The following is an 11,767-nucleotide window of genomic DNA, read 5'->3' on the forward strand; positions in this document are numbered from 1 at the left end:
GCAAAAACAGTTAGAAAACACTTGATGGAGCTTTCTGATTTATAAAGAAAGAGAAAAAAAACTTTCCTTCCTTTCCACTTGAAACAGCTGCAACACTTTCTGCCCCAGAGACATTTATCTTCTTTTGGAATTAAAAAACTTACTTTAAAACATTCTTTACCTTCTTACGGCAGCGTATTGCTTTCACTTATATAAAAAATGACTCATTTTTTCTGAGTCATTAATTTCTTGGTTTGTTTTTCGGGGTAATTATTTCTGTTTTAATGACTAATTTTCTTTTTTCCTGTTTTTCTAACTAATTGTTTTCTGTTTTTCAACCGTAAAGTGTTCAGCTGCCTTCATAAAGTCAACAGACTAATATTAATACCGTCTATATGACTTAAAGACAGGAATACCTCCCAGAGTCTGAAACCAGATCAAGTCCACTTGGTTCAACTGAACCAGCTGCTCGTGTTTGCTTCCATTAAATGGAGCTCTCAATGAAGGAATTAATGCGTTTATTGTCGCTCTCTAAACTAAAAAAAAATTACAAAAACAGAAAAACATGAGTCAGAAAAACAGGAAAAATTTCCCCGAATAACAAACCAAGAAATAAATAAACCAAGAGAAACCGGAGTGTTCGTTAAGTTTCCGTCCCTCCTGACTGCAACCAACAAGCTGTGGAAACTTTAAGTCTGTTTTCAAATGTAAAACATTCAGTCAACTTGTTTCGCTATATAAATAAGTTATTTTATTTCACAAACCTCCGTCGCTGCGATATCTGTAAAATGTCTATTTTAAAACACTCGTTTTTATTTTTATTTCCGTTAATGAAAGTGTTTTTTCAGTTCTAGTTCTGGTTATTTGGTTAGTTCTGGTGAACTATAATAACCCTGTTGTGCAGGATGTATTGAGGACTGATGCTGCTCTTCTTCTTCTCCTCAGTAGCTCGTGGGTTTGAAACTTTCTGTTGTAAATGGTTTAATCTTTAGAAGAAACCCCAAACCAGCAGGGTTATCGATGCACATATACTATTTGAATTTTCCACCACTTAGTTTCAGATAATCCGACCCAGCGGGGAGATGAAATGATCCTCAGAACCAGAAAGATGTTTGCTCAGTTAGTGTCGAGGAACCTGAAGCGTCTCTTTGATTTCCTCTCAGCGTCTCTGGAGATCGTCTCCATAAAGACTCTCAGAGTCTCTGAGCTGCTGCTGTTTGTCTTCCAACTACACAACAACTACACAACAACTACACACTGAATTACAGATGAATCCAGACAACAACACAACACTGTTGCATCTCTCAGCCCTTGTGACTGTTAGCATTTAATCTGAGATCTGCTGCAGCCGCAGGGCCACAAAACACACAGAAGATCAGTGATCCGCTCCTTATCACCCTGTGTGTGTGTGTGTGTGTGTGTGTGTGTGTGTGTGTGTGTGTGTGTGTGTATCCATATGACGTCCATCCTCTCCTCCACTAACCCCTAAACACACACACACACTAACATATATACATATATATATTTCCTTTCAGAAGGAGGAAGAGGAGAAAGAAGAGGAGAGGTCAGAGGAGGAAGAGGAGGACGAGGAGGAGAATCCCAGACACTCCATATTTGAGAGGGTCGCGGCTTCTGTCAGGTCGCTGTCCTTCAGGTGAGACCTTCAATTATTCTGTTCAAGAGATGTTTGTCAGATCCAGAGCAGGTGAACTTAATGTTTCAGAAACTCCTGAATCTGAGTAAAAACTAAACAAAGAAAAGTCGCTCCAAAGGGGGAAAAACACTGAAACTTATCTACACTAATAAACTAAATATCCATCCATCCATCCACTGGGGGTCGCGGGGGCATCAGGCTAAGCAGGGCGTTCCAGGCGTCCCTCTCCCAGCCACAACGTCCAGCTCCTCCTGGACCCCGAGGCGTTCCCAGGCCAGGAGAGAGATATAATCCCTCCACCATGTTCTGGGTCTTCCCCGGGGCCTCCTACCAGTTGGACCTGGAACTCCTCTAACGGGAGGCGCCCGGGAGGATCCTTACCAGATGCCCAAACCTCCTCAGCTGACTCCTTTAGAGGAGAAGGAGCAGCAGCTCTACTCCGAGCTCCCTCCGGATGTCTGAGCTCCTCCCCCTATCTCTGAGGCTGAGCCCAGCCACCCTACGGAGGAAACTCACTTCAGACGCTTGTATCCGCCATCTCCTTCTTTAGGTCACTACCCAAAGTTCATGACCATAGGTGAGGGTTGGAACGTAGATGGAGCGGTAAATCGAGAGCTTTGCCTTCAGGCTCAGCTCCTTCTTCACCACGACGGTCCGGTACAACGACCACATCACTGCTGACGCTGCACCAAACCGCCTGTCCATCTCACGCTCCGTTCTACCCTCACTGCTGAACAAGACCCCCAGATACTGGAGCTCCTTCTCTTGAGGCAGTACCTGTCTCCACCCAGAGGGGGCAGTACCTGTCTCCACCCAGAGGGGGCAGTACCTCTCTCCACCCAGAGGAGGCAGTACCTCTCTCCACCCAGAGGGGGCAGTACCTCTCTCCACCCAGAGGGTGCAGTACCTCTCTCCACCCAGAGGGGGCAGTACCTCTCTCCACCCAGAGGAGGTAGTACCTCTCTCCACCCAGAGGGGGCAGTACCTGTCTCCACCCAGAGGGGGCAGTACCTCTCTCCACCCAGAGGGGGCAGTACCTCTCTCCACCCAGAGGGGGCAGTACCTGTCTCCACCCAGAGGGGGCAGTACCTCTCTCCACCCAGAGGAGGCAGTACCTCTCTCCACCCAGAGGGGGCGGTACCTCTCTCCACCCAGAGGGGGCGGTACCTCTCTCCACCCAGAGGGTGCAGTACCTCTCTCCACCCAGAGGGGGCAGTACCTGTCTCCACCCAGAGGAGGTAGTACCTCTCTCCACCCAGAGGGGGCAGTACCTGTCTCCACCCAGAGGGGGCAGTACCTCTCTCCACCCAGAGGGTGCAGTACCTCTCTCCACCCAGAGGGGGCAGTACCTCTCTCCACCCAGAGGGTGCAGTACCTCTCTTCACCCAGAGGGGGCAGTACCTCTCTCCACCCAGAGGAGGTAGTACCTGTCTCCACCCAGAGGGAGCAGTACCTGTCTCCACCCAGAGGGGGCAGTACCTCTCTCCACCCAGAGGGTGCAGTACCTCTCTTCACCCAGAGGGGGCAGTACCTCTCTCCACCCAGAGGAGGTAGTACCTCTCTCCACCCAGAGGGAGCAGTACCTGTCTCCACCCAGAGGGGGCAGTACCTGTCTCCACCCAGAGGGGGCAGTACCTCTCTCCACCCAGAGGGGGCAGTACCTCTCTCCACCCAGAGGGTGCAGTACCTCTCTTCACCCAGAGGGGGCAGTACTTCTCTCCACCCAGAGGAGGTAGTACCTCTCTCCACCCAGAGGGAGCAGTACCTCTCTCCACCCAGACGGGGCAGTCCACCGTTTTCCGGCAGAGAACCATGGTCTCAGACTTGGAGGTGCTGACTCTCATCCCAACCACTTCGCACTCGGCTGCAAACCGCCCCCACGAGTGCTGGAGGTCCCGGTCTGATGAAGCCAAAAGAACCACATCATCTGCAAAAAGCAGAGATGCAATTCTTAGGTCACCAAACCGAATCCCTTCCTCCCCCGGCTGCGCCTTGAGATCCTGTCCATGAAGACCACAAACACAATCGGAGAAAAGGGGCAGCCCTGGCGGAGGCCAACACCCACTGGGAACGTGTTTGACGTTGTGCCGAGTATGCGGACACAGCTCTCACTTTGGTTATATAGGGACCGGATAGCTCGTAGCAACGAGCCCGGTACCCCATATTCCCACAGTACCCCCCACAAGATTCCCTGAGGGACACGGTCATAAGCCTTCTCCAAGTCCACAAAACACATGTAGACTGGATGGGCAAACTCCCATGACCCCACCAGAAGTCTGGGAGGGTAAAGAGCTGGTCCGTTGTTCCACGGCCAGGACGGAAGCCGCATAAACTAAATATATAAATCATAATCTAAGAAAAGGGGAATACTAACTAAACTCTCAGGGGAAAACAATAAAATGAAAACTTCTACAAACAAACGGCGTTCCAAAAGGGAGGACCAAAACCTGATAGAAAAAATAAAAGATTCTACTAAAACACTATGAAAAACTGGATCAGGACTGAAGGGGGAAAAATAATAAAGAACACAAAATCACTCCAAAAGGAGGAAAAACACAAAAAACTATGAAACTAAGAACTGCACTAAACTAATAAATTACAAATTAAAATCACTCTTAAGAAGAATCCAAAAACAAGACAAGCTGAGGCTAGAAAGAGATAACAGCTGGTTTGTGTAGGAGAGGAGTAATCTCCGTCTCAGAGCCAGTTGGACACCAGTCTGGTTGACTAACCCACCATAGAGTTACTGGAGTTACTCAGAGCTGGAGCTCCCTCGGAGCCTCTGACCTCGTTAATCCTCCAGCAGGTTTCCAATCAGGTCACACTGCAGATGCCATAAATTCCTCAGCGGACGGTCTCAACCCACAGCTGAGTGGAAAGAAGAGATGAGCAGGAAGATGAATAGATGAGGGAGTTCTGGAGAGATTAAGAAAGACAGAAACAAGGAGAGAGGGATGTAGGAGGGAGGAGAAAGAGTGATGGAGGAGCAGGAGGAGGAGGTGAGAGCTGATGGAGAGCAGGCGGACTCACACTAATGGATGGAGGAGGCGTGACGGACATTAAGGTTGTAAATCATCCTGTCATCAGCCGGTCTGAGCAAAGAAAAACAAGAAGGAACTTAAAACTACTGGCTTCACTATACGGTCACATTTTACCTCTTTAGAAGGAAACACAGTTATTTATAGTTTCACCTCAGCTCAGTCTCAAATCTCAGACATGAGAGCCTCTCAGAAGGCCCTGAACGCACCGTCAGAAGCAACATCAGAGGCCCCTGAATGCACCATCTGAAGGCCCTGATCGTACCGTCAGAAGCACTGTCAGAGGCCCCTGAACGCACCGTCAGAAGGCCCTGAACGCACCGTCAGAGACTAGTTTGTGATGTGTTCCTGTGTGTGTTTGAACCAGGAGGGCGGTCCAGGGGCCCGAGGGGACCCAGCAGCCTTTGGGCCAGGAGGAGTCAGAGTTAACTTCAGACAAAGAACCTGACGGGACTCTAACCCTCAACTCATACCAGAACCAGCTGTCACCAGCATCAGCCTCAGGTAGGACACACACACACATATATATATATATCTATATATATATATATAGATATATATATATAAATCCTTTGGGTAAAGGTGAAAAAGCTCTGATTGATTGATCCGATATGAAATCAATCAATATGAAATCAATCCGTGGTTGTAACACCTTTCTAGAACCAGTCTAGATTTTATTCCATATCACGAAAACTAACGAAATCACAAAAACTAGAATTGAAAAAAAACATTTTCATGAACTGAAATAAAAACAATGAAAATAATGTTTTTTCTCAGGGGAGTTCCAGAGTTTGGACGGTTCCAGACTCTCCCCGAGACTCAGACGGGACCGATCTCCTTCCCCCAGGAGTCCGTCTCCCTTCAGGTCCACCAGGAGTCCGTCTCCCTTCAGGTCCTTCAGGAGTCCTTCTCCTCGGGGAGACAACCAGGAGACGGCCAGCATCACTTCCTGTCCTGAGATGGTCGGACACACGGTGAGACAAGGAGCTAATATAACATTCATCAGTAGAAACATGTTGGAGCCTTCAGATTAAACTCTCTGTCTGTCTTTCAGGGGAACAAGGAACCAAAGAAGAGTTCTACTAAAGGTAAAGTTCCTGCTGTAACCACACAAACTAAAACAAGGTTCAGACCAGGTCCAGGAGGAGGTTTGGCCTCAAGCACATTCAGGATTAAAACAAAGAGCTCTTGTTTTAGAGGAACATGCTCCATGTTTCTAGGAACTCTTTGCTGATTTCCTGCTCTTTTCTCTTCTTCTCCTCCAGGAATGACGACGGCGATGAGTCGGCGGCGTGTTTCCTGCCGGGAGCTGGGCCGGCCCGACTGTGACGGCTGGCTGTGGAAGAAGAGGAAGGAGAGCAGCGTCTTCATCGCCCAGAAGTGGCAACGCTTCTGGTTCGTCCTCAAGGGGCCGTCCCTCTACTGGTACACCAGCCAGCAGGTAGGAATAACAATACACCTCTCTACTGGTACACCAGCCAGCAGGTAGGAATAACAATACACCTCTCTACTGGTACACCAGCCAGCAGGTACGAATAACAATACACCTCTCTACTGGTACACCAGCCAGCAGGTAGGAATAATAATACACCTCTCTACTGGTACACCAGCCAGCAGGTAGGAATAATAATACATCTCTCTACTGGTACACCAGCCAGCAGGTAGGAATAATAATACACCTCTCTACTGGTACACCAGCCAGCAGGTACGAATAATAATACACCTCTCTACTGGTACACCAGCCAGCAGGTAGGAATAATAATACACCTCTCTACTGGTACACCAGCCAGCAGGTAGGAATAATAATACACCTCTCTACTGGTACACCAGCCAGCAGGTAGGAATAATAATACACCTCTCTACTGGTACACCAGCCAGCAGGTACGAATAATAATACACCTCTCTACTGGTACACCAGCCAGCAGGTAGGAATAACAATACACCTCTCTACTGGTACACCAGCCAGCAGGTAGGAATAATAATACATCTCTCTACTCTAAATGAGCCTACTAGCATCACTAATTGTCTTTATGAGCATTTATTAATATGATTTTATCAAATTGCAGCAACTCAAACTAGATTTGAAGTTGAATATTTAGTGTTTAAGAGTTTAAGGTGCCGGGTCGTAGACTTTGGTCAGCATTTTAGTCGACTAAAATGTTTAAACATTTTTTAATTTCATATACAGTAAGTGACACATTATTACAGCTGGAGAATACAGATTGTTTTGATAAATGAACATTAAAATGTGAAGAAATACCTGTTTTATTCTGTATAATGTTGTCAGAGACGGCCTGAAGAGCCTCAGGTTTCTTCTTCTGGTTCAGTCAATAATAGAGACTATTAAAGGAACACTCCACCGTTTTTTCATATTAAAACATGTTATTCGGGTAAGTAAGACGAGTTGATACAGACCTCTTGCGTCTCAATGCGTGGCTTGGCTAGCACTTAGCTTAGCCCAGTTCATTCATTAGGATCCAAACAGATGGACAGTTAGAAGCGACCAAACTAAAAAGTAATATCATCACTCCTGACGGAAGTGAGAGGGAGCGGAAGTGATGATATTACTGCGCCGAGTCGAAGTGCTCCCAAGTGCTTTTCCGCCATACATTATAGTTCTCCTTTTTATCCGCTTCGAAAAGCGCCACGTTTTATTTTGTGTCGCCATACTTGGTGGTTTAACTACTCGTGTAGCTGTATTTAAATAGGGAAAACGTGGAGGAGTTTGGTGGCTTCTAACTGTCCATCTGTTTGGATCCTAATGAATGAACTGGGCTAAGCTAAGTGCTAGCCAAGTGGCGCCGCGCGCCAGGGCGATTGAGTGCACGCATTGAGACGCAAGAGGTCTGTATCAACTCGTCTTACTTGACCGAATAACATGTTTTAATATGAAAAAACGGTGGAGTGTTCCTTTAAATACTGATTTTTACTCTTTTTTTCTTTAGTCAGTGTCATGAAACGTTGTTGAATTGTGTGTTTTGTGTGTTTTGTGTGTTTTGTGCAGGATGAGAAGGCCGAGGGCTTCGTTAATATCTCCAGCTTCAGCATAGAGAGCGCTGGAGAGCACAAGAGGAAATAGTGAGTATTGACTCAGTTATTGATCATATTAACCCTTTAATACACAACATGGTCTGAAGTGACCCCACTAACATTTTTATCTTTGCAATAAATTAATTTCATCATTCAGTATTCCAGGTTTTCCTCAAATAACTTGTTTTTGATCATCATACATCCTAATTTTTTCTTTTCATTTCTTACTTTTTGAATAAAACCCCTTTTTTTATCACTACTCTTCTAATTTTAGACCCATGTTGTATTAGAAGGTGTTTATATGTTGGACATCAAAGGGTTAACAGGATTGTTCACATTTTATCAGGAATATGTGATGATCTGATGTTTTGGTGCTGTAATCAGTAAATATTTTAATCTTTAGACGCCACGGGGAGTTCAAACAGAAACTTTATTGTCCTCGCACACAGTGAAGATGTGTTTGTGTTTTATGTAACAAGCTGCAGTCACAACGTTTAATCAAGAGTTAACAGGAGAAAGTTCTGTCTGAAGATTATAAGAACAAACTTTATTAAACTAAATATATTTCACTTTTATATGAATGAACAATATCGCCATAATGAGGCACAATTCATTGTTTTCTGCTAAAATAATATTTTCTATATTTTTAAACACGTTTGATTCATTACTGTAATGTGTCCAGAAAAAATTTTTATGGTTTCCCCACACTTATATACAATAAATATTTAATAAACTTTATAAAAAATAAATACACATTTGTTTAAAAATGTATAATTTAACAGAATATAATCAAACATAATGGTTTTTTAACAATGTATAAAGAACAAAATCTGAATGAAAATTGATGAGAAAAAATGGTTAAATGTTACAGTAATGATAGAATCGTTTGAATTAAATATAAATATTATAAATATATATAATATGTAATACCAGCTACCCTTGAGCATATTTAAGCTGCTTGCCAAAGAAAAAAAAACAAAAACCTTTCGTTGTATGTTTATTTAAAAATGTGTTGCATAATAAATTTTGTTGCTCACAGTGTCTCTGAAAATGTCAGAAAATACCTTAAAATGTTTTAAATAGATAATAAATTCATATTAAACAGTGACTTTAGATTGTTTATGGAATAAACTCTGTATTGATGCTCTATGATTGTTGCTCTGAGCTGAGCCGTGTTGATGAGAATCAGCCAGCTGCTGTAGTGGATCTAGTTTCTGTGTTTTATTTTCTGTGTGATGATGAAGCTGATGTTTTCTCCTGCAGCGTGTTCCAGATGTGCCATCAGAGGTTTCAGAACTTCTTCTTTGCAGCCGACAACGTCACCGACATGAGCAAGTGAGTGGACGAGGACAGACTGGCCTTGAGTTACTGCTGCTGTCTTTATTCTCTTTATTCACATCAACTAAAGGCACTTAAACCATTCTATCAGCCTCCAGTTTATTACATAAATCACTTTTATCAAGAGGAATCTTTATAGTGGGAGACTGGCTGCTTTTTATCTTTAGCTTCATTCATTCAGATTGTTTTTCAGAAATGTTGGAGGTGTTAATGAGATTCTAACAGGTCTGGTCTGTTCTGCCCCCTGCTGGAGGCTGTTTGAAGCTATTATCACTGGTTGAGCTGCAAAAAAGGTTCTAAAAACCAGATCAAACAGTAAATCTAAAGGTCTGAAACCAGATCAAACAGTAAATCTAAAGGTCTAAAAACCAGATCAAACAGTAAATCTAAAGGTCTAAAACCAGATCAAACAGTAAATCTAAAGGTCTAAAACCAGATCAAACAGTAAATCTAAAGGTCTAAAACCAGATCAAACAGTAAATCTAAAGGTCTAAAACCAGATCAAACAGTAAATCTAAAGGTCTAAAACCAGATCAAACAGTAAATCTAAAGGTCTAAAACCAGATCAAACAGTAAATCTAAAGGTCTAAAACCAGATCAAACAGTAAATCTAAAGGTCTAAAACCAGATCAAACAGTAAATCTAAAGGACTAAAACCAGATCAAACAGTAAATCTAAAGGTCTAAAATCAGATAAAACAGTAAATCTGAGGGAAATGATCTTGCTGCATGGACAGATAATTTACCTTGACAAGATTTATTAAATTAAGATTATTAAATCTAGAAATAAGCATGTTGAACACTTAAAACAATAAATTAACTCTTAAAACCAGATAAATTAAAGCTGCCAGCAGATTTAAAAAAAAACTTTGTCTTTTTTTGGTGTTTTTTTTTGTCTTTTTATGTCTTTTTTGGTCATTTTAAATCTTTTTGTGTCTTTTTGTGTCTTTTTACATACCAAAAAAACACAAAAAATGTAGAAAAGAGATAAAGTAAAGCTGCCAGCAGTGATGAACTGGCCCGAGCAGAGTGACCTGATGATTATTTGGTTCTTACCAAGATAAAAAAAAACTTTAGATTTAGAAGTGTTAGATCATTTATCTTGTTTTATATTATATTATTATTTTAAGTGTTCAACATGCTTATTTCTAGATTTAATAATCTTAATTTAATAAATCTTGTCAAGGTAAATTATTTAACAGATTTACTGTTTATCTGGTTTTTAGATGAACACCTTTTCACAGTGAGAGTGACATTGTATTTGCTTTTCCTGCATTAATATCTGGTATTTTTCTTTCCGTCCAGATGGATCAACTGTCTGATCACAGCCATACAGAAGCACAAGAAGTTCCAGGCCGGCCCAGACAATGAAGAAGGTGAAAACATTATCTTTGTCTCCTGAACATGCATAACCAATAACAACTTCTGAATGTAAAACGTGTTAACTGCTGGAAACAAAAATGATCAAAAAAGACACAAAATGACCAAAAAAGACACAAAATTACCAAAAAAGACACAAAATTACAAAAAAAAAGACACAAAATTACCAAAAAAAAGGAAACAAAATGACAAAAAAAAAGATACAAATTGACCACAAAATGATAAAAAAAAGACACAAAATGACTAAAAAAGACACAAATTGACCACAAAATGATCAAAAAAAGACACAAAATGACTAAAAAAGACACAAAATGATCAAAAAAAGACACAAAAATGACACAAAATGACCAAAAAAAAGACATTAAGTGACCAAAAAGACTAAAACACATTAACACATGAACACATGTGGAGACACAGCTGACTTCCAAAATGATTTGGCGACCCCCAGAAATCATCTCGCGACCCCAAGGTTGAGAACAGCTGTCCTAGTGGAACACAATAATCTCATTTTAAATCCATTGTGTTATAATTATCAGGACACTTCACTCATACAATATAACAAGAGAAATAATGAATCAGATTCATTAATTCCTGATTGTGATAGTTTCACCAGGCAGAGTTAACGAGGGTGAAGCATAGTTACTGTTGCTATGGTTACCTGCAGTTTACTGAATGGTTTTATTCAGTCAGCTGCAGAGGAAACGCTCTGAAAAACACAGAAACATGTCAATATCTTTGATTTAATACGTGTTTGTTTGTGATCAGAATGTTACAGTGAGACGGAATCAGAGAGCGAGAGATCTCCGTCACCACGCAGGAGGAACAAGGTACGCCGCCATTTATATTTATAATATATATATATACATATATATATACAATAATAACAATATATATACAATTTATACCTGCTTCTGTATTTAGTATTTAGTTATTTGCACCATAAGAAAGGACAATTACAAAAAACAGAAATGAAACAAGAATAGTATGTGATGGAGAGTTTATATATATATATATATATATATATATATATATATATGTATATATATATATATGTATATATATATATATATATATATATATATATATATATATAAAAGCTCTTCCCCAAGAAATATGCAAACATTCAAAAATAAATCAACAACAACAATGAGAGAAAGCAACAACGAATAACAACAAAAGAAAACAATACAAGTTCTGATAATAATTGTATTTCTAGTAATAATTGTATGTCGAAACAATAAGTGATAATGATCCAATGAAAACTAGGCTGGAAGAGAAATTATGACTTTATATCTCTTTTTTTTACTTTTTATCTCATAATTATGACTTTTTATCTCATAATTTTGACT

The 11,767-nt window shown here is 41.4% G+C and overlaps 1 protein-coding gene across 1 annotated transcript in view; it reads left to right on the forward strand.

The window, feature by feature from the left end:
- The window catches only part of cnksr1 (connector enhancer of kinase suppressor of Ras 1), a 55,212-nt gene that overhangs the window by 37,782 nt on the left and 5,663 nt on the right, over window positions 1-11,767 (forward strand). Inside the window, exons 10-18 of the mRNA XM_059352594.1 lie at window positions 1,515-1,633; window positions 5,039-5,175; window positions 5,449-5,645; window positions 5,726-5,759; window positions 5,937-6,112; window positions 7,676-7,749; window positions 8,965-9,036; window positions 10,344-10,414; window positions 11,184-11,245. Of these exons, the coding sequence (XP_059208577.1) occupies window positions 1,515-1,633; window positions 5,039-5,175; window positions 5,449-5,645; window positions 5,726-5,759; window positions 5,937-6,112; window positions 7,676-7,749; window positions 8,965-9,036; window positions 10,344-10,414; window positions 11,184-11,245 (942 nt within the window). The remainder of the gene's footprint in view (window positions 1-1,514; window positions 1,634-5,038; window positions 5,176-5,448; window positions 5,646-5,725; window positions 5,760-5,936; window positions 6,113-7,675; window positions 7,750-8,964; window positions 9,037-10,343; window positions 10,415-11,183; window positions 11,246-11,767) is intronic.

The sequence above is a fragment of the Centropristis striata genome, chromosome 16, assembly GCF_030273125.1.
Source record: "Centropristis striata isolate RG_2023a ecotype Rhode Island chromosome 16, C.striata_1.0, whole genome shotgun sequence".
In the NCBI taxonomy this organism is placed as follows: Eukaryota; Metazoa; Chordata; class Actinopteri; order Perciformes; family Serranidae; genus Centropristis; species Centropristis striata.